At 38.9% G+C, this 21670-nt stretch overlaps 1 protein-coding gene across 2 annotated transcripts in view; it reads left to right on the top strand.

Moving 5' to 3' along the window:
* Window positions 1-21670, top strand: part of abcc3 (ATP-binding cassette, sub-family C (CFTR/MRP), member 3) — a 64967-nt gene that overhangs the window by 24104 nt on the left and 19193 nt on the right. For both annotated transcript variants that reach the window (XM_035952220.2, XM_023278978.3), the window contains exons 4-18: window positions 2119-2256; window positions 4733-4858; window positions 5148-5209; window positions 6347-6478; window positions 10148-10402; window positions 12917-13094; window positions 13278-13439; window positions 15078-15170; window positions 15695-15898; window positions 17849-17995; window positions 18105-18192; window positions 18559-18625; window positions 19323-19449; window positions 20724-20900; window positions 21123-21290. In XM_035952220.2, the coding sequence (XP_035808113.2) occupies window positions 2119-2256; window positions 4733-4858; window positions 5148-5209; window positions 6347-6478; window positions 10148-10402; window positions 12917-13094; window positions 13278-13439; window positions 15078-15170; window positions 15695-15898; window positions 17849-17995; window positions 18105-18192; window positions 18559-18625; window positions 19323-19449; window positions 20724-20900; window positions 21123-21290 (2124 nt within the window). The remainder of the gene's footprint in view (window positions 1-2118; window positions 2257-4732; window positions 4859-5147; window positions 5210-6346; window positions 6479-10147; window positions 10403-12916; window positions 13095-13277; window positions 13440-15077; window positions 15171-15694; window positions 15899-17848; window positions 17996-18104; window positions 18193-18558; window positions 18626-19322; window positions 19450-20723; window positions 20901-21122; window positions 21291-21670) is intronic.

Raw genomic sequence — 21670 nt, 5'->3', positions numbered from 1 at the left:
TCTCCGTGGTGTCCGCAGCTGTCTATGCCTGTGTGTCTGCGAGGCAGCATAACCAAGGCTGTTGGCCATGACATATCATTGTTTTACAGACGATTGCCACACCATCAAACAGTTGTTGCCATCCATCCATCCATTATCTATACACCGCTTAATCCTCATTAGGGTTGCGGAGGAGGTGGAGTCTATCCCAGCTGACTTAGGGCGAAGGCAGGGGACACCCCGACCAGGTCACCAGTCTATCACAGGACTACATATACAGACAAACAATCACACTCGCATTCAACGCTACAGACAATTTAGAATCACCAATAAACCTCAGCATGATTTTGGACTGTGGGCGGAAGCCGGAAAACCCGGAGAAAACCCACGCATGCACAGGGAGAACATGCAAACTTTATGCAGAAAGATCCTGGGAAGGCCGGGACACGCGCTAACCACCAAACCACTATGCTGCAGCAGTTGTTACTAGTTATTTCAAATGTAGTTAAAGCCAATTTTATCTGATGGTTACACCAGATAAATAATTTATTTTATTTAAAAGCGAAAAGCATTCTTGGCTTCTCCAGGAATTTATAGCAAGTACAACTTGTTCAAGCAGTAAGAAGCAGAGTCATGTGCATTCAAGGGTTTATTTTTCAAACAAATTGTGAAAAGGCCAACACTGTAAACCTAACCAGAGGCTGTGTAAATAGAAATACTTGGCATGATGAAATTGAATTGGTCTTCACAGGGGATTTTCACTTGTTATAGCTGCTTAAAGCAGGTCAGGTCACTGTTAGTATCCTGTGTAACAGGAAAGTGACATTTCTTTTCTTCTACAGCAATGGAATGTGTCATCACTTCTGTTGTTATTATTAGCATATAATTACTGTCAAGAGAAGAAGTTCAGTGTAGATTTAACAACCAGTGTGGAAGCCTGAACTAACAGTAGCTCCTTCTCAAAACAGTAGGTCATGTTTTTTTTCTCAAATGAAAAGATATGAACAAACGATTTTAGATTTTATGCTGTAGGAACACAATGTACTTGCTACAATAACATCATCAGAGGCTTTCCTATTAATAAGAAAATTAGAGACATGAAATGCTTCAGTATCGCTACAATCCAAACACAGACCTGCAGACTACAGCATTTGCCAAATCTAAGGCAAGAGAGGAAGTACTGAGATGAAAGAGGTCACAGCAGCAGCAGAAAGTTTTGAGAGGATACAGCTTACTTCTAAGTGAACTGAAAACTTGAGAGAATCTTAAATCAGGTTGTGAGGCCTCAAATAACTCAGGGTTTGGATTGAACTCAAAGCAGTAAAAACGTGTGTTCTGAATTTGTCACACTACTGGAAAATATGCTATTAGCCACTGAAGAAAAAAATCACATCATCATTTTTATATTGATTTCAATGGAGAAAAAAACAAAGCATTCCCACTGTAATTAACTCATATCACAGTCACAATATCTGTCAAAGTAACCCAGTAGCGTTCAGCCTTATGTGCTACCAATTATTCTCTGCAATGAGATTTGGATAGAGGAGGCTAATTGAAATGTTTCACCTTTTTTGATTTGTTCTATTTTCCAAGATCATTTCTGGAACTGTCCTTTCTGTTTTGCACTGCATCTTTGGAGAATAATTTGTCCAATGACAGCACACTCAGAAATGGCCGTGCATGTTGTACAAATTCTGATTAATTTAGTCACTTTTCCAGTTTAAACAAACTTCAGACGCAAAAGCTGCTCTGAATTAGTATGGAGCATGAATATGGGATTGTTTATCTGTTTAACAATACAGACCGTAATATCCTGTCAGAAGCATATGTTTTTTGGCGTCCCTATGTAATGCCAGCAGAGAAAAGTATCTGGATAGGGCAGCATAATTGAGAATAGTTTGTCCACAGTTGTCTGAAGGCTGTGCTGGCTTACTGATAATCCAGAAAACTTTTGGAGCAGCCGTCTAACTCAGTGTTTGATGGAGTAACAGTCGGCACGAAAGGCTGACCTAGTGAGACTGTGGTTTACCTCGCATGCCCTTAGTCGTTCTGTCTCGGCTAATCTAACTCAGTCTCTCCCTCTTCCCCCCAATTCCCTTTCCCTCTCTCCTTGTAATATCCCCCTCCCTTCCCTCTCAGTTGTTGGCCACGTTTCTGATACAGTTTGAGAGGTTACGTGGGGTTCAGTCCTCAGGGGTCCTTTTCATCTTCTGGTTCCTGTCTGTGCTGTGTGCCATCGTGCCTTTCCGCTCCAAGATCCTACAGGCCTCCAGTCAGGTGAGAATACACCATATCCCTAAATGCCTTTTACATGTCTGCCATCATCCTCACTGCCTGCTGCTACTTCATCTTCAACCCTCAAAGATCTTTAACCCTCAAAGATCTTCAACCTATGTTATTCTTACTCATCATTCTTTTCCACTCCTTTGCCTCCTAAACTGTTTAGCATTCTTGACGTTTAAGGACACTTGATCAGTCAGCTTTGCTACACCCTTCCTTCCATCTTGTTGTTTTAGTAGTTAGTTTGGAGCTTGCAGTGAGTGGATGTGCTGGAGGAGGTCAGATCAGGGCACTGCTAAGCAGAAAGCAGAGTGGGAATAGTAGGCCTGTTGTTCATAGCATACTTATCTTACCTCCAGCTGCAGGGCTGCAGCACACAGTAAACAAATGCTGCAGGCAGCAAGACAAGACAGTCTATGGTGTTAATCAACAGAAAAAAATACTGTTTGTGCAACACAGACTCCCCCCTGTTTTTTGAGAGCAAAGTGATTAGTCACCTACGAAATATTTCTGCTCCTAAGGCTGAAAAGCAATGTTTTTTAAGCAGAAAGAGTTATCTAAAATTCATTAACAAATTTTCTGTAATTTCTTGTGAAAATGTAGGAAATATAGAGTCTTTTTGAATTTGTTTGTAATTTAGTTATGATAATATGATGATAATATGATGATAATATGTGTATATATATATATATATATATATATATATATATATATATATATATATATATATATATATATATATATATATATATACATACACACACCACTCAGCTACAGGTAGACCTGACTGTGAGAGATCTTACTTCACATTTTTTGTGTTGCTTCATATTAGGCTGCAGGTATGTCAAAGTGCAAAAGGTGTGTCTGACTTTTACTACAGATTAGTTGCTTTTGTGTTGCAGTCTAGAGACATGATGGATGGAGTTTGGCATTTATTTGTGAAGTGTTCTTTGGTAAGCTTGTTCTGCAATAGTCACATTGATCTAAAAATGAACCTTTGCCCAGTTATGAGTCAAGCAATTTTAGGCTGTCAAGTGTGTAGCACTGATTCACAAATGTCTTCATGTGCTCACGTGAAAAAACATTCTGTGGGTGTGTTGGCTGTGGGTGCGTCCTGAGAGCTTGAATGAATGGATAGACGTTTTATGTCAAACGACAGATATTGACGGACTGCTAGCATGGTTTTACTCTTGTTTGCTCTGCTGAGATTCATGCAGAATTCTACTTAGTCTTTCAAGTCTTTTTTAGCCATGCAAGTAGCATTGCTTGAAGGATGGCAATGTTGGTCTGTCACAAAAATCTTAACTGGATTGCTATGAAATGTTACATAGACATCTGTTGTTCTTAGAGGGAAAAATTATTGACTTTGTGACCGGATTTCCTGACTTATTATCCAGTGGTACCATGAAGCTGAGGGTTTAATTTGTGATTTTCAATGACATACACTGATGACCGCTGGATGGCTAGCCATTAAATAATATTGTTGCTGCATCTACCATCACCATCCACTTCCAGAGTTTATCTCTATGTGTGTTTTGAAATAGCTGCATTTAACAAAGCAATTTGTAATTTGCCAAGGCTGCAGTCTAGGCTACATGTTATACATCACCAAGGGTCTAAACTGTTGTGTCAGTCGATATACAAATTTTTGAAAGGTGTCCCATGGGATAATGACTATTTGCCTGATAAAGGTCTTGCACCAAAACATACGCTTCTCTCCTACACACCTGCCTCATATAACAGTTGTGCAGAGTTCCTGTGGTTTAAATCATGGAACAATGTCCCATCACAAGTATTACATTTATTACAGTTGAATATTGAACTGAAGCTGAACTGTGATGATCACAAATCCAGTCACAATATCTATCAGAGAGGTCACATTATTTTTCCTAAATCTTTCAGCTCCTTTCACGCTAGCATTGCTGTAGACTCTTAAGTGTTGTGACACCCACATTTTGAGGAACTTTAGTTTCCCAGTAATTATTGGGCAGGAAATTGCCCGTAAATGTAAGTACATGTAAATTAAGTTTTCCCAGCAAGGCCAAAGCGCTGGAAGACAAAGCAAATTAGTCTGCTGATGTATCGAAAGCACAGAAGTGTTGAACTCTATCTGAGGGCTCCATCTCAAACTGCTCCATCCTTCAGAAAGTACTACCCTTGAATAGTGACTTTTTAAAAACTTTAATAGGTAAGGAATACTCCTTTAGGTCTATGAAGTTTTAATATCTGTGCACAAATGCATTGATGTTATGTTTTTCCTTTCAGTGTGAAACAATGTCCATTTAAGCATAGGTGTCATTTTAAAATACTAATTAAAGCACTAAAAAATGTTAGAAAATCTTTATTGATACACGATACACATTGCCTGACTTTACTTTATGTAAACCCACTATTGTACTGCTTTTAACTAATTTCTACATTAACTCTCTGCATTTGGGAGTGACCGTGTGTGTGTCTTTGTTTCACGTTTCAGAGTGAAGTCACAGACAAGCTGCGATTCACCACGTTTTACTTCTACTTCGGCATGGTGGTCTGTGAGCTGATCCTGTGCTGCTTCAATGAGAAGCCTCCTCTTTTCTCCAATGTTGTCACTGATCCTGTGAGTCGTACATTGTGCTGCACTCTCCACTCACCATCCAGGAAGCATGTTTGTGTGTTCCTGAACATGTAAAGATCTTAAATCCCTGTAGATATTGTATTTTCAGTGTTCTGAGTGGTTAGAAGTCTTGAGAATGCTCTGCAGCGGCTCCATGCTTGTTTAAGCAGGTCACACTCTCTTTCACACACACATGCGCGCACGCACATTAGAATTCAGTTGCTGCTCACAGAAGTGTCCTCGTTTAACCTCCCTGGCCTATTTTTCTGAACATTTTTCAATTTCTCCTCAGAATCCCTGCCCTGAATCCACTGCAGGTTTTCTCTCCAAACTGACGTTTTGGTGGTTCACAAGGTGGGCTCACACTTCTCTCTTCCACTGCACCCAGCTTCCTTAGACACACACTTTGTTGTATATGTTGTGTTTTACTTTAGTAAATACATTGTAATTACAGAGCATAGTATGATATGGAGCTTCAAACTGTTCAATCATTATGAAGTGAATAATTACCTGTATATTTCATTTTAGATTTATTTTTCAAAAATACGATTTCTAAGGTCACTTTTCATAAAGCTAAATCTTATTTTATGTAGCAGACTTTGCTGTTAGTTAGAGCAACAAGAAAGACAAAGAAAGTCTAAATTAACCAGCAAGTTGTTAGTTCTGTAAATGCAAACCACAGACATATTTCTCTCTAACTTCTTCTCTACCTTAACAAGGCTAGACCAGCAACCTAAATATCAAATATGCCATTTAATATATCTAGCTAGTCTATATTGCTAGCCTGGTTTGCATTGTGAGAAGCCAGTGTTAGCTGCCAGCTTGGGTGACCACAGTAACATACTGTATTGTTGCTCCTCTCAGAGTTGTGTCTTACTCTGAGGAACATGTTTAGAAATCAAATCACTATCAAAGTAATGCTGAATTAACTAGCTGCTGTTGTTCATGCAAGCGACATAGTAGTTGATTTGTGCATTTATGCCTTGGTCATTAGTAGAAGCAAATGAAACTAGGTTTGAGATGATTAGCAATTGTCCTCGGTGGTTCTGTTATTATCTGTTTATGATACCTTTCATTCCTGCAAAAAACTGTTCTTGTTTTTCTGGTAGGAGCACAGCATCTTCTTTCTCTTTTGCACTGTAAGCCAATCTCCCACTTGAGCTAGACAATACATCAAGCCAATTTCCGGTGAAATCTAATCCAATAGTTCATAATGATGATTAGCAAATCCAGGAAACTTGATTAAGGTTTTTTTGTGGAGAGCAATTCTTACTAAGATGCCTCTTAGATAAAGGATTTTAGTTTCAGAATCACATTTTGATAAATCAATGAAACACACACAGGGGATGGAAGAAATCATTCTGAAGGAGGTTCAAAATGTGGTCTAATAACTATTTAGGTAATGTCTCATTTGTTTACAGTAATTACACTTGTTAGTGTCGAATTGCTTAATGTACCAGATTGAATTAAACTGCTGTTTCTCTCTCTCAGTCTGGCCATTAAAGGCTACAAAATGCCCCTACAAGCCAAAGATCTGTGGTCTCTGAATCACCGTGACACCTCCAAAGTGATGGTGCCCAAACTCCTCAAAGAATGGGAGAAGGAGCAGGCCAAGGCCAAGAGGTATGTTTGTTAAAAAGAAGGTTGGAGGAATGGTTGCAGAATTGTTGATTTCTGAAATACATGGTATAGAAGACATGTTTTCCAATGTCTCTCTGTCACTCATATGAAAGTTTGGCATCACAGTGTATGAAATTGAAAAAGTCTTTGTGTTCGCACACTAAAACAGCAGGATATTAGGAGAAATCAGGGTAAAGCTGGTGACTGGAAAACTATTATGACCTGGACACTTTGAAATCGGCAATTGGTCTATAGTCAGATCTATTCGCTACCATGTTTTGAACCTAAACTAGATTATTACTCCGCCACAGAACACAACAGTTATATGACTATCACCGTTCGTTTGTCTGTTTGACTGTGCGTAACATTACTCAAAAATGGAATAACGGATTTGGATGAAATTTTCAGGGAAGGTCAGAAATGACACAAGGACCCACTGATTAGATTTTGGCAGTGATGTGGCTTGTAGTCTGGATCCACGGATTTGTTAAAGATTCTTGTATCATTGCAAGATAGCAGCACGGCGTCACTGTTACTATGACAACAAGTGAACGCTACGTCAGCTGCCTGCTGATGATCACATGATTGCGATCCTGTTACAAATCGACCACTATGGACTTGTCCGTGAGAAATCATACAACTGAGCAGCCTTGATGGAGTACTGCGCACCCTGAGCGCTTTTCTTGTTCTAAATGTATTACTAATATGTGGCGCTTCAAGAGCGACAAGGCTCCCTAGTGGGAGCACTCCGTTTTTCCTTTATGTGAAGGGTTCTGCATATATACACAGAATTGTATGTTAATTTCACGTATTTGTATGTTAATTTCAGTCTCAGTTTGAGTCAGAATTTGGATTAAATTGTCCTGGGCACAGAAAAAAGAAACTATGACTTCTTTCATCTCTCAGCACTCTAGCCAAAACAATTGTGTTTTCGTGGGCCCCAGTATCCTGTTATGAAGCTTATCACAGTTTTGATTATATTGGAGATGCAGTGTTTACAAGAAGCACAGATAAATCTGGCTCTAAATATCCTGGCATACATGATAACTGCCAGTATCCTAGTTACTGATTATTGTATACCGTAGGTCCCTGTGGTGTTGACAACACAAATTGGTAACTTAACCTGTCATTTCCATTATTACTAGCCTAGCCTTAAACTAACTTGGCTGTGTCTATTGAAAGTGAGGCAGCCTTGACTGTTAGGTGGCTTAGCGTTGTTAAATGTGAACGTTTTGTTTCTCCTTATTGCCAGCAAAGGGGAAATGAGATGTCCTCCGCTTTGTCAGGCTGTCACTGCCACTAAGTAGGACAGAGAACTGTGGATGAAGATATGCAGCTGTTACTGGTGGGATAGATCATAATGAAACCCTAAGACATCAAGTGGAGATAAAATTTCCATTTGAGTAGGTCATTGTTCCTACTGAGGATATAGATGTTTTTAAACATCACTATAATGCTCGGCATTATAATTTTCAGCATTTGTTGGGGACTATGAATGAATTCGCATTAGGTGCCTTTTTGAGTATTTGGTGCGACATTACATTGTATGTATACTTTATAATGATAAACTACAGTGTGTGTGTTCCAGGTTATGAAAGAACATGTCAACCCATGCAAAGGTGTGGCTCACTGATCTTATTTAAAGCTCAGTGGCACAGAGGAACACACACACATTTGTTATACTTGTTTTACTGCACTTGTTAGCATAGTGGGATCAATTTACTGTGGATTTTTGGCATTTGGATATTACCAGACCATTTCCTGAAGTGATAGTGGATAATACTTTTCCTTTCTCCAGCACCATTCAAGCTGTGTTAATTTAGTTTCCATCTTCACAACGTAGTCCCACTGAATGAGACCTTAGGTTTGCAAGTTAATCCTAATTCTCACAGAGAATTGTTTACTGTGACTCATATACATCTAGAATATGCCTCTTTTTTGCAGTGTGCAACTTGTCATGGACTCAGACTTTGTTTTTTTCAATGAAACAGCCCCTCCTCTTACTTCTTTGTCAGATTAGAGAAAGGAAAGGAAGTTGTCTTAGAGGGCAGGGCTCTTTGTGCTGGTGTGTGTGTGTGTGTGTGTGTGTGTGTGTGTGTGTGTGTGTGTGTGTGTGCGTGCGTGCATGCAGTCATAGGTTCGCTCTGTTTTTGCACAAGTGAAACCATGAGCATGTGTTGTGTAACCTTAGCAGCAGAATAGCTACTTACAACTGCTACTACTGCTGCTATTTATTGTCAGTAAAGAGCTGAGGGAAACTTCTTAAAGGAAACATCAAAGAGAAAATAAAAACCTTCACACACATAGACTGCAGTCATGTTAGCGTCATGTCTGAAGACAATCAGCACACATCAGAGAGAGCATATGAAATGCTCTGCTGTCTTCTGTAGCATTACTGCTCTCATATGCTCTGTATGTTTATAGAATATTTTGTTTTTTTAATGTTACTGCCTCCAGGGATAAAACAGATCCCCCACTGCTCTTCAAAATTAATCACTTTTGTCATGTCTGTAATATTGCATTCCATGGTGTAAGTCTGTTTGCCTACGCACTAGACAAAATTGGTATAGTTCTGTGGTTGCTGGGAACAGCATTTCAGCTACACTTTGTACTGCTTCAGCAAAAAAACACGCTCAACAATTCGGCTGAACTCTGACCTCCATCAGACTGCTTCCTCTCTCTGTGCTGCAGTTTTCCTGTCAGAGTTTCACTCTGATTTTTTTACACTGAAAGCAACTTGTAAAATGATATGGAAAAGCTTGATTAGGCCTTTTCATTTGTGGTCTGGAAACCTGTTTGGTTTGTCTTGTTAAACTGTAGTCATTCGTTAGTTCACCACTGGAATTCGACTCCTGCACTTTAGACTGGTATTAGAATTTATTTTGTGTAGTTTGCTAAGCATTCTTTGCACTGATATTTACTTGTACTATGTCCCACTGCCTGAGGTCCTTATAGACAAATGGACACTGTTATTTACCTGTTGAACAAATGCAACCACCAGCAGTCAGTACAAGGGACACTACTACATAGATGCTAATTACCTTTCAATGTTTGTGTTACTACTTGCTGTTTTGTCACAATCTTTCTGTTTTTGTCCAAGAGATTTGACATCTGACATGTGCTATATGATCTAACTTTAGAGCTAAACAATTTGTCATTTAAACAACAATAAAAACATCTGTTGAGGGGTCTGATTATTGTTGCTAATAATGTTGAGGCTCCGATACAGCTTAAATGTTTTTATTTTCCAACATAAGAAACATAAAAGAGTTTGCGTACCAAGAGATATTTCTAAAAAGTGTCTATTGTCTGTCTCAGTCTGTTGTCTTTCATAGCTTGTGATTAAGAAGTGACAGTTGGAAAGAATTAAATCCAGCCTGAAGATGACAGTTAGGGCTGGGGAGGAACCCCTGGCATATACAATTGTATCATCTAAGAAATTGACAATTAATTACTGAACAGGAAGGATGATGTATTTATGGGGTAAATAGTAATGAACCAAGAATAGAACCCTGTGGCAATCCATTACTGATGGTTAGAGGGCTTTACTGAACACCATCTGTAGTCTCTGCAGTCTCTCTGGAAGCACATGACTTTAAGAGCATGATCTTTGTGACGTTCTCTCGCTTTCTTTCTGAATTTCTTTTATCCCCCAAATGCCCAACCTTTCAGCCATTGCGAACAGAGTCTGTCGAGTCAAGCTGCGTACTCCAAGCCCCCACAATTGACCACCAACCACACTGCAGGAGGAGGAGGTGAAAGCAGCCCAGAGGAAGTAGAGGTGCTGCTGTCCAATCAGAAATCTGCTCCCCGCCAGCCATCCTTCCTGCGCGCCCTCATCAAAGCCTTTGGACCCTACTTTCTGATTGGCTCGGCCTACAAGCTCCTGCAGGATATTATCACCTTTGTCAACCCTCAGCTTCTAAGGTAAAAAGAAAGATTTGAAATTGCATGCTGTATTTGCTACAACACAGTACCAGGCAAACTGCCAATGTTCCAGTGTTGTCAAATACTGTCTTCAGAACATATTTTGCAAGTTTTGCATTTGGTTTGATTTTTTTTTTCTTAAGTATGGCAGCTGTCTTTTTTAGAAATGCGTACAGTCGTTGTTCTGCATGCAAAGTCATTATGTAAATATGTTTCTTCTATATGCTTGTAATGGCCCAAATGGAAATTTAGTGTTAACAGCTTTTCTGTGAAAGCCTTGTCTCTATGTAAATGAGATAAAGTATCAGAGATAGCTGACCAAATATCATGCGGTTCAAGATTGATCTTGATATTATATCTTTGCTACTGGTGTCAGGCAAAGCTGCCAAATGTATCTTAAGTCTAATTTTAGATTCAAATCTGCTGTTCTTTCATAAGACATCACGACATTAAAAATGGATCTCTTGATTTGCTATGCTGCTTTATATTTGAAACAAAGCATCAAATTCAGTGTGGTCGAATACCACTAAAATAAGGAATAGGAAGTAGATTTTGGGAGATACTTTTGAACCTTTGAACGTGTTCTACATGAGCAATACTTGAACCTTTTTGTTACAGATAAAGTATGTCAGACACATTGCAGAGGACTGTTTAGAAGTTTTGGTACTCAGAGTTTAGTAAATACCTTAGCAAGATAGTTTGACCTATCATTAAGTAAAGCAGTGGCTCTCAGGCTGTGCTATCATTCATCTAAAGTTGCAATGCCATGACAATACCATTATCTTGCTCTATTATAGCTTGCCTTTGAGCTGCTTTTAAAACCTACACCCACCCATGCAAACCCCAGACCTGAACATCGTTGTCTGCTCAGTTATTCAATCATCACGATAGATTCGGTTTCCACTACTTTTACCTATAGCCAGTACTTAGCCACCTTTATGCATATGAGAAACTATAAGAAAATTGTCATAAATTGCACCCCTCAGTTGGTTAGGTAACATGCTGCCTGAGTCATTAGATACATCAAATGACAGAAAATATGTTTAGCTGTTACTGGCATGCTAAGATAACTGTCATGCTGCCCAAACCACCAAGTACATAGAACAAAAAGCTGCATGTTAATGCTGCTAGCATTTAAGGTAAGTAGTAAACTAAAAGAATGCCAGGCTATCAGCATGCTGCACTCTCCACCAAACTAACTAGTATCCTGGATGCATGCTGAGCAATCCCAAGGTGACATTGCTACTTCTCCTTCGAAAATAACATGCATCCAGACAGACAGATAAGTAAAACACTCACAAAGAAGTATATATTATTATTTATGGAACCATTCTCTACACAGACTTGGTTTCCTGAGGCTTCAAGGAATTTGAATCGCTATAAGGGCAAATGCTTGAACACACAGGACTAGCAGGTTATTGTTTTAAAAAAAAAAGAAAAAAAACATGTTAACTTTACCATTTGTAATTTTTGTGTTGTCAAAACAGTTTCAACAACGTATTGTTGTACACTAGACACTGGCTGTATGAAGCATGTTTGGTTTTGATAACAATCGGCATGTTGCAGACGAGCCAGAGAGGAGATTAGAATCCTCGGGAGGGCAAGTAAATAGAGGTGTGCTGACTCTTTCACAGCAGAAAGGCAACATGGCTGCTGAGTTTTCTGCCAGTGTGAGCAATTTTTAATAATTGTTCCGGGACTAGTTACATTATCTTGTGAATGCTTGGCTTAGTTTTTAATATGGTATTGGGGGTCACCAGCCAGGTTAAACTTTGTGTCATAGTAAAAGGTAGTATTTAAAAGTCATGTTAGGAGACTACAAATGGAAATCTGGGAGTACATGGGGAGTACTTTAGCATAAGCATGGAAAAATGCCTTCATATCAAATACTTAGTGACAATTTTTTTTTAAACTTAAGTAAGGAATAGTTCTATTCAAAAGTAACGCTCCCTAATACTGGATATACATCATACCTGCTTTTGTTGTACATCAAAATGAGCTCATTTTCACATTAAAGTTGCTATAACTGATTAACATTGTGGTCTCTCTGCAGTAGTCCCTTGTCCTGATGCCAAACCGAAAAAAGTTGTTTTAATGTCAGAATTGAAATGATGGATGGATGGATGGATGGATGGATGGATGGATGGATGGATGATGATGGATGAAACGGCGAGAGCGCAGACAGCCCAGCCGGGCGGAGACACGATATTTGGCAAAATCGTGCGCAAAGAGATCCCTGCCAACTTTCTGTACGAGGACGATTAAAGTTGCTATAACTGATTAACATTGTGGTCTCTCTGCAGTAGTCCCTTGTCCTGATGCCAAACCGGAAAAGTTGTTTTAATGTCAGAATTGAAATGATGGATGGATGGTTGGATGGATGGATGGATGGATGGATGGATGGATGGATGGATGGATGGATGATGTGAAGTTAACTATGTGCCCTAACACTGGTCAGTTCACTGTTACGTGCTTTAATATAATTGAATAGTTCCTTTTCTTTCACTTTTATAGGCTGCTGATCGCATTCACAAAACAGAAGGGCGTTCCTGATTGGTGGGGTTATGCACTAGCCATAGCCATGTTCTTCACAGCCTTGCTGCAGACTCTCATCCTCCATCATCAGTTTCAGTACTGTTTTGTCACTGGAATGAATGTTCGCACAGCTGTCATTGGCGCTATCTACAGGAAGGTATGCCAGAGGTTGCATCCTAATTTTCTGACTGTGCAGTCTTAAAAAAAAGGAAGATGCTAATATAATAAGTTCTGGTCATGTAGTACATGTCATTTTGGAGGTCATATGGTATGCTTCACAGAAGAGGAATTTATCGCACTGTTAAGAGTTGTGTTTTTGTCCCTCATCATTATTCTGCAGTCACTGGTGATAACTAACGCCGCCAAGCGTTCATCTACAGTGGGAGAGATAGTCAACCTGATGTCTGTGGATGCACAGAGGTTCATGGACCTCACCACTTTCCTCAACATGCTGTGGTCTGCTCCTCTTCAGATTATGCTGGCACTCTATTTCCTCTGGCAGGTACATGCACAAACAGCAGGAGTTTTTCATATCTTTGAGTTCATTTTGTGGAATGAAGTCATGAGTAAATTGTATAGTTATGACCAGGATTTTCTTTTCATGTTTAAGAAGCTCCTCAACGCCACAGGAAGTTGGGACAGGAGTTTACATGTACAACAATGAGTCTCTCAGTCATTGTTGGCCAACCCCACACAGTGGGCTGTAACTTAGCCTTTTGTTTCATCTTTCAGTAATCATTTGTTTCTCCTTAGCCAGAAGCATTGTAAAAGACAACCTCACCTTCATTGAATTCCACTAAATCTAATTACATTAAAAACTGTTGAACCTGCACCAGAAAATCTGAAAGACTCAAACAGGAGCTATGTCTGAGTTATGTTAGTAGAATTGTGTTAGTGCAATACAGCAGTAAGTTTGTGCTTCAGTTTATTTTGTTGGATTGTTAATAAGTCACAGTCGCAATCCAGATCAATGGTTCTCAACCTTTTCAAGTCAGAAACCCCCTTAACATCTAATCAAGTCGGTGACTGCCTTCCCCCAAACATTAACAGTTGGACATTAAAATTCACAACCCCATAATGCAAACACATCATTTGCTTCTAAACTGTCTGCACATCTTTTGTCATTACCAAAATCTCTTCCAGTAGCTGCACTGTATGCTGGCAAGTAGAATATTTATATATCTTTGCTGTTTAGAAGCAAGTAGGCATATGTTCTTCATAATGAGTATCGCTAAATTGTTGTTTTCATGTGTAGATGCAATGCTGTCCATAATACTGAAACAGAGTGGAGGAGAATGATAGACTGACAATTGAACATGTTAGTTCAGTTGCACTGTCTTTTGACTGATTAGTTCTTCTTTCTCACATTGAAAGACCCTAAGGATCTGGTGATGACAGAGGTTTCATTTCCAGATGTCTAGTTTTAAGACTTTATGCGTTTGGCTGTGCATGTGAATCTATATTGCGGAAATCCAAGCTGGGACTTCCAGAGCTTGTAGAGAGCTTAGTTGATAGAGCTGCTTCTTGGACTTTCAGCCACCTTCCTGTTAGCCTGAACGCTGAGTTTGAATACTTATTCTCAGAAGCTCCATAATCCTTCTATGTGACAGCTAGCAAAACTGGCTGTGGCTGCTTGGTTGAGCATAATACTGTTTGACACAAGCCCCAAAAGATTTTTTTTGTGTGGCCAATCAGAAACCGTTTAGATACAGATCACAGGTAAAGGTGCTATGATGTGAAACATACTCCAGTCTAAAATAAGTTATTTTTTTACGTTAATTTATTCTTTTCTCCACAACCATCTGGTGAATCCCAGAATTTATCTTACATCTTGGATTTAGCATCTGCAAATTGAGAACCATTGATCGAGAATAACTGATAACTTGCAGCATTGGACATTAGCCATCAAACATAATGAGTTACACATCAGCTGATTTATTTCTCTTACCAGGTCTGAGATTGATGTTTTTCATTGGTGTCAGACTGTTTAGGAACTTCTTAGATGTTGTTGAACTTCTACTTTGTACTGCATGATACCTTCAATGTCTTGTTTAAATGTACATGTTTTTATTGAAAACAGGAGTTGTGTTTCATCTTGAGTTTTATCTTCATAATTTGCTGACTGCGTTGTATTTTACAGAACCTCGGTCCCTCTGTGCTCGCTGGAGTAGCAGTCATGATCATGCTGATCCCTTTTAATGCTGTCATTGCCATGAAGACCCGAGCCTACCAGGTATAAACAGTTAAACTACGAATTTGCTCAGTTTAATATCATATTGTGATGTCGTTTCATAGATTTTGAAAATAATTTTTTTAAATAAATTAGTTAAATTAGATTGATTTGTGTTACTGGGTTTTGTTGTATTTTTTCTGTTTACAGGTAAATAATTCCTTCTGGTAATGCATGAAAATCAAATGTAATTCTTTACATTACCCATCGGTTAATTATTTTTATGTGGGATTTTGCCAAACTGTCCCTATATATCAATATGTCAAAAATGAGGAATTAATATGGACAGCATTAGCTTGTATAGAACACTACCCAGGTTTGACTTCTGTAGTTTTGTTTTGTGTGAACTTGAATGCATTGATTGATTTGGAATGTGCTGCAGTGTGAAGTACAGTGTGTCATTTATAGGATTTACTGGGTTTGCAAAACCTTATCTTTGTTTACTTTTCACTATTTTTCGAGTTTGTTCAGTTTCAAGTCTTGTCAATTTTGAGAAAAAGAAAAGTTTCTCCTCTGGGCATTTTTAGGTGGAGCAAATGCAGTACAAGGACGCTCGCATAAAGCTAATGAATGAGATCCTGAACGGCATAAAAGTCCTCAAGCTGTATGCCTGGGAGAACTCCTTCAAAGAAAAGGTCCTAGCTATTCGTCAGAAGGAGCTCAGTGTGCTTCGCAAGACAGCCTATCTGGGAGCGTTGTCCACCATGGCCTGGACCAGTGCCCCTTTCCTGGTAGGCTTGGTCTAATGTCTGGAAGAGACTTTACTGTGAAACTGATTTGTCAATATCCTGGACTTGTGCCCATTTTGTTCTACTATATCATATGAACCCTAAATGTGCAACAAATGTAAACAGGCTGCATGAATGTCTGCCAAAACACGTCTAACATTTTCTTAAGGTTACAACATAAGTATTAACACTGTTTGCTAGGTATACCTTATTAGAGGAAGTCTTACTGCCTTCAGGTCGCCTTCTTAAGCTCATAAATAATGTTTGACAGCTGTAATTACAACTTGGCAAGTGTTCAGGTAGCCTAGTTTGTGGTCAGAATGTACTAAGGAGCTTTATTTAAAACTATTTTAGAAACCAGGAAATAAATGAGCTGCTTTGTGTGGAAGCTGATAAAGGAAGAGAATATTCGGGTCAGTTTTGCAAAACATATTTTAATGACTTCAACAAGTGAGGCTTGCCTGGCATTAACAAAACTTACATTTCCAGAAAATGCTAAATGTCACATGTAGGCATCATGGGAATTAAGGAACTCTTAATTTGTTGGCTGTTTTGCATTGAGTTTTAACCAAAGGGTTTTCATATTATTTGCAAATACAGAGCCACATACATCATTTAAAATCATGTGTTGTAGTTTACATGAACAATCAATTAGTCACAGACAATAGAGTTGCAGAATGCCCAAATTATAATGGCTGAAGCAATTTGAATATGTTATATTGCCAGAAAGCTTTGGACAAAGGAAATTTAGATAAGCCACGACTTCAATGAAACCCACAACAACTGATTTTTTTGGGCCATTTAGGGTAAATGGAAACAAACTGTGAGCACAACATTGACATATTGTTACCTTTTAAATTGATATATAAATAGCAGTAACTGTTACATAACAAGAACATGTCCAAATAGAACAACATAAGCATCAATTTGGAGTCATGTTTGTGTCCTCCGAATGAATTTAAGTACAATATTTACTTTCTTTTAGCTCTGGCTGAAGGCTATGGTTCTACTACCTCCTAAAGAGGATCTCTTGTCTGAAACTGTGTGTCTCTGCTGTTTTGCTGCATAACAGATAGTACACAGTGTATTTTTGGGGCTTTGTCAACAAAAACAGCTCCATGCTGTGGCCAAATTTAAAAATAATTTCCAGTCAGGTTATTACACAAAACTATTTCTCTATGCAAGTAAAACCTTACCATTTTCTTTCCTTTGCAAACATTTAGCCTTACAAGTTTGCTCCCCTCATGACTTTTGTATTACAGACAAGATTTCAATCAGTGTCAACTCACTAAAGTTGCAGCACAAACCAAATGCAATTAGGATCTATCAAAATTAATCACACTGCAGTTGCCTGCCCTCAAATTCTCGGAATATGCTGCACAGGTTCACAGTAATATGTCAGATCTGACCCTTTCCAGTGCTTTAAGATGACCTGCTGACAGACGGCATGGTTAAAGGTTTTCATGACTGGGCCCTCTACCTACTGACAGCAGACACAGACAAGCCTGAGGGCAGATACCATAGCAACAGTGCCCGTCCACTGACTTAAATCATAAATTTAGTGAAAGACATGGCCTCTGTTACTTTTGTGTAAAGAAAAGCATTGAAATGCCTCCACATATGCCATGACAACAAGGTAATAATGTAGGAACAGTGTGAATGAACAACAGCTTTTTTTTTAGGAAAAATGTGGTCATCTGCATCGGGTTTTAAATGTCACAGTTTGATTTTGTTTGCATGTTTTTTTTGTCAGATAAATTCACTTTTTATCAGCCATACCCGGTGAACATCAGTGATTGTAAACTTTGTAATGTGCTGATTATCCCCAGCTTTTGACGTTAAGCTTTTTGCTGAGTCATTGGTCCTTCCGCATCACAGCACTGACCGATGTACATCTCTGTGGTAATCTGATGGACTTTGATGTCTGAGCATCCTGTTGCCATGTGTTTTCAGGTTGCCTTGACAACATTTGCCGTGTATGTGACTGTGGATGAGAACAACGTGCTGGATGCAGAAAAGGCCTTTGTGTCGCTCTCGCTCTTTAACATCCTCAGGTTTCCTCTTAACATGCTTCCTCAAGTCATCAGCAGCATGGTGCAGGTGAGCATGCGTTCCTCTCTTTCTTATCATTGCCTTTGGAGCATCTTTTCCTGTTTGTGTTTACTTAGCACATTTCACTGATTGCCTGTGTGGTTATTCTACATATTAGGCCAGTGTGTCACTGAAGCGAGTCCAAAGTTTCCTGAGTCATGATGAGCTGGATCCAGATTCAGTAGACAGAAAGAGCTCAGCCACAGGTAAAGTGAAACGTTCAAGTAAAGTTAGAACCTGTACTATGCTACTGTCCAGCTACTCTCCAGTTTCTGTCGGGTTTTGTTGGATCCATGATTTGTCTGATTGCAGTATCCTGAGAAAATGTGCATTGCATATGTCATCAGTCCATAGTGTGAGCTGTTGCTTTTTTTTTTTTTTTTTTTTTTTTTAATACATGGCTTTAGTGCAAAGCCATTGCTTTACCATTTATATTTTCCACCCACTGACTCAGCCTGGAGAGATTTTGGATGACTAATAGTGTTTTCAGTCTTTTGTCCTATCAAATCTGCACTATCATCAATTAAAAAGCAACTGAAAAGAAACCCATATGTCATTTTGTTTTGCAACAGACTTTTCAGTGACAGTTGTCAATGGGAAATTCACCTGGGCTAAAGAAGATCCTCCTGTTCTGCACAAGTATGTCATGAAAAGCCACTTACTGTATGTTTTTGGGCTGCACATTTTAAACAGTTTCTTTAACGATCTTCACAGTCATTTGAGACCAAAATAATCCTCATATCTGATCTACAGGATGAACTGATTTGTTCAATGTAGTTAGCATTAGTTCAGCTGCTCAGCTGAACAGATAAATACTGTTAGAACAATTGATCAATTCAGATAATGTCAGTATTTACTGTTAACTCTAAAATGGATTTGTACTCAGAGTAGAGCGTCGCTGATACGCTTCATCACTTTAGTTGAAATGTTACTGGAAATGTGATCTGAGTCCGGCTCCAGGTCTGTGTTACTGTCTGAAAATCCTAGTTTAGCGTAAGCACTGGTCTCAAGTAGCTAAGCTGAACAACCATCAACTTTGTCCAACTTAATACCTTCAGAGTTCATCAACACGACTGTTACAGTTATCAGTTAGACAGCAGGGAGGTTCACTTCTTTTATGAGACCCAACGGCTGTTATACACCTGTAACTCCATCTCGGTAACATTAAGAGGTTCCACTTGGTGTCACATCCAGGTACTACAGAAAATCTTAAATACATTTGCTGTATGTTGTACAGAAAATCAGATTGTGTATGTAGTCTGTAGCACGTACTATGTTTGTTCTTGTCATGTGTGTCCTCTCTTCATAGATTTTAATGTTGGCTGTGTGTTTGTAGTATTAACGTGATGGTGCCTCAAGGCTCCCTGCTGGCTGTGGTGGGCCACGTTGGCTGTGGAAAATCCTCCCTAATCTCTGCACTGCTGGGTGAAATGGAAAAAGTGGAGGGAGATGTTTCTATTCGGGTAGGACTTTACTTCATCTTCACTTCATGTGTAACATATAGAGAACGGCAGAGTATATATATTACTACAATGATCATTCCTAGACTCGATGGAGAGTTTAAGTGTTTGTTTTGGTCTTTGTTTTGGCTTTTTGGGTGTATCTTTCCTGATTTGGTTCAGTCTCAACTCTCACCTTATCCTCATTTTCATGGAACAAAAAACAAAAATACAGCATTAGTGTTCATACTGGTTCAGAAGTAAACATCCCTGGGGGCATTAACATTGAAATCTCTGCATCATCTGTTGATGTTGTCACTGATGCATTGTCCACATTCATATTTTATACTCTTTTTTTAACTACCTTTATTTCTACATTTTGTCCCATGACACCATACATCAGCTTTTTTACATTATGTACACATTCACAAAAGACAGAGAAAAAATGCTAATAATGAATGGATTGTCAGCACACTTCAAAGAGCTTTACAAGTTGATGCAAATCTCATTGAAAAAACAAGCAATTACTCAAAAAGGAATCAAAGAAATATTACCAATGCACCTAAAGTTCACAGTAAATATATAAAGTAAAAATTAAAAAATGGAAACATGACTATGGGAGATTTTGTTCTTGTGCAATGAATTTGAAGCTAATGATGAGAAAACTCATTGCAGTCTCACTTTAAATAATGACAACTAATCTCAGTGATTGAGATCAGTTATGATTAATGTTAATGACTGATGTCTTTCTAATGTTACTGACATTGTGAGGAATTTGTATACATTTTAGAAAATGCATTTACATTTATTTGTACAGATGATTGTACCTACAGTGTGTCAGTTACTGAACATTTGAGGTACTTGCTAGCTGTTCTGCCTTTCTTTTTAAGTCTTTGGCCAAATGAAACTAAGCTAATCACCAGCTGGCTTTAGCTTGATGTTTAATGTACAGCTATGATAATACTATTGACCTTTAAACACTGTCAAACGGCTTCTGACTCTGGTTGTTTAGTCATTAAAATGAAACATTCAAATAAATGTTGAGACAGTGTGTCTCTGCTCCATACTTTATGAGGTTATAAAGAGCACAAATTATTACACAGAAATTCAGAAGAGTTGCATTTCGTAGACTACAACAATATTGTGCTTAGCAGATTGTAATCTGTTGAATATCCTCTATGCATTTTAGAAATTTCTTAAGAACTTTTTTTTCTACGAATATCTTGTAAATGAGAAATCATATTTTGTGTATATAAACATGTTACAGGTTTCTAACAGTTGTCTGCTTCTTCTCCCAGGGGTCAGTGGCTTATGTACCACAGCAGGCCTGGATACAGAACGCCACCCTGCGGGACAACATCCTATTTGGGAGACCTTACAACGAGCAGAAGTATCGCTGTGTTCTGGACGCCTGTGCCTTGACCCCGGACCTCCAAGTCCTACCTGGAGGAGACATGACTGAGATAGGAGAGAAAGTGCGAAAGCAGAACAAGCACTTTGATTTTCCTCTTTTGGTTTTAGTGTCTGCTTTAGTTCTGGTTTCCTCGCAGCAATTTTTTTTTTTTCTCTGAAATCTGTCTCTTTCTCGAGTTAGCTGGATACTTACCCTACTTATAAGTTTTACTTACACTGTAAAATGCACATGGTGGACCAGTCAATAACCACAGTGATTGAAGTGTCGTGTTTTGTTCTTGTAGGGCATCAACCTCTCCGGTGGTCAGAGGCAGAGGGTGAGTCTGGCTCGAGCTCTGTACAGTGATGCTGAAGTTTACCTATTGGACGACCCACTGTCCGCTGTGGATGCCCACGTGTCGAAACACATCTTTGACAACCTCATTGGCCCAGAGGGGGTGCTGAAGGGCAAGGTAAGCAGATTCGACACTCAAGTTTTAAGTTAGTTAACAATACAAAAAATCCCAGGAAACAACACCACAGAGGCAAACTAACTAGAGAGTGCAGTAAGTAAATCTGACATTCACCTTAAGTCCTTGAAATGTTACGCTGTCTGTTGGAAAAGCACTATTGAATCTGGTCAGCAGAGTCTTGTTTCAGGCTACTTTCATTTTCATGAGACAGTCAACATAGAGTGATTTCTATCATAGCTTTATGGTCTGTCCTCCTCATTGGTGTCATGAAAATTTGTGTTTTGACCATGAACATAAATGCTACCTAAACGATGAAATGTAATGGCTTTGGTGAAATCCTGACTTCCTCTGCAGTGACATCAACAAGTTAAAGATTTCAC

The sequence above is a fragment of the Amphiprion ocellaris genome, chromosome 18, assembly GCF_022539595.1.
Source record: "Amphiprion ocellaris isolate individual 3 ecotype Okinawa chromosome 18, ASM2253959v1, whole genome shotgun sequence".
Lineage (NCBI taxonomy): Eukaryota > Metazoa > Chordata > Actinopteri > Pomacentridae > Amphiprion > Amphiprion ocellaris.
The sequence above is the reverse complement of the archived record's forward strand: the minus strand, read 5'-3'. Positions and strand labels throughout refer to the sequence as shown.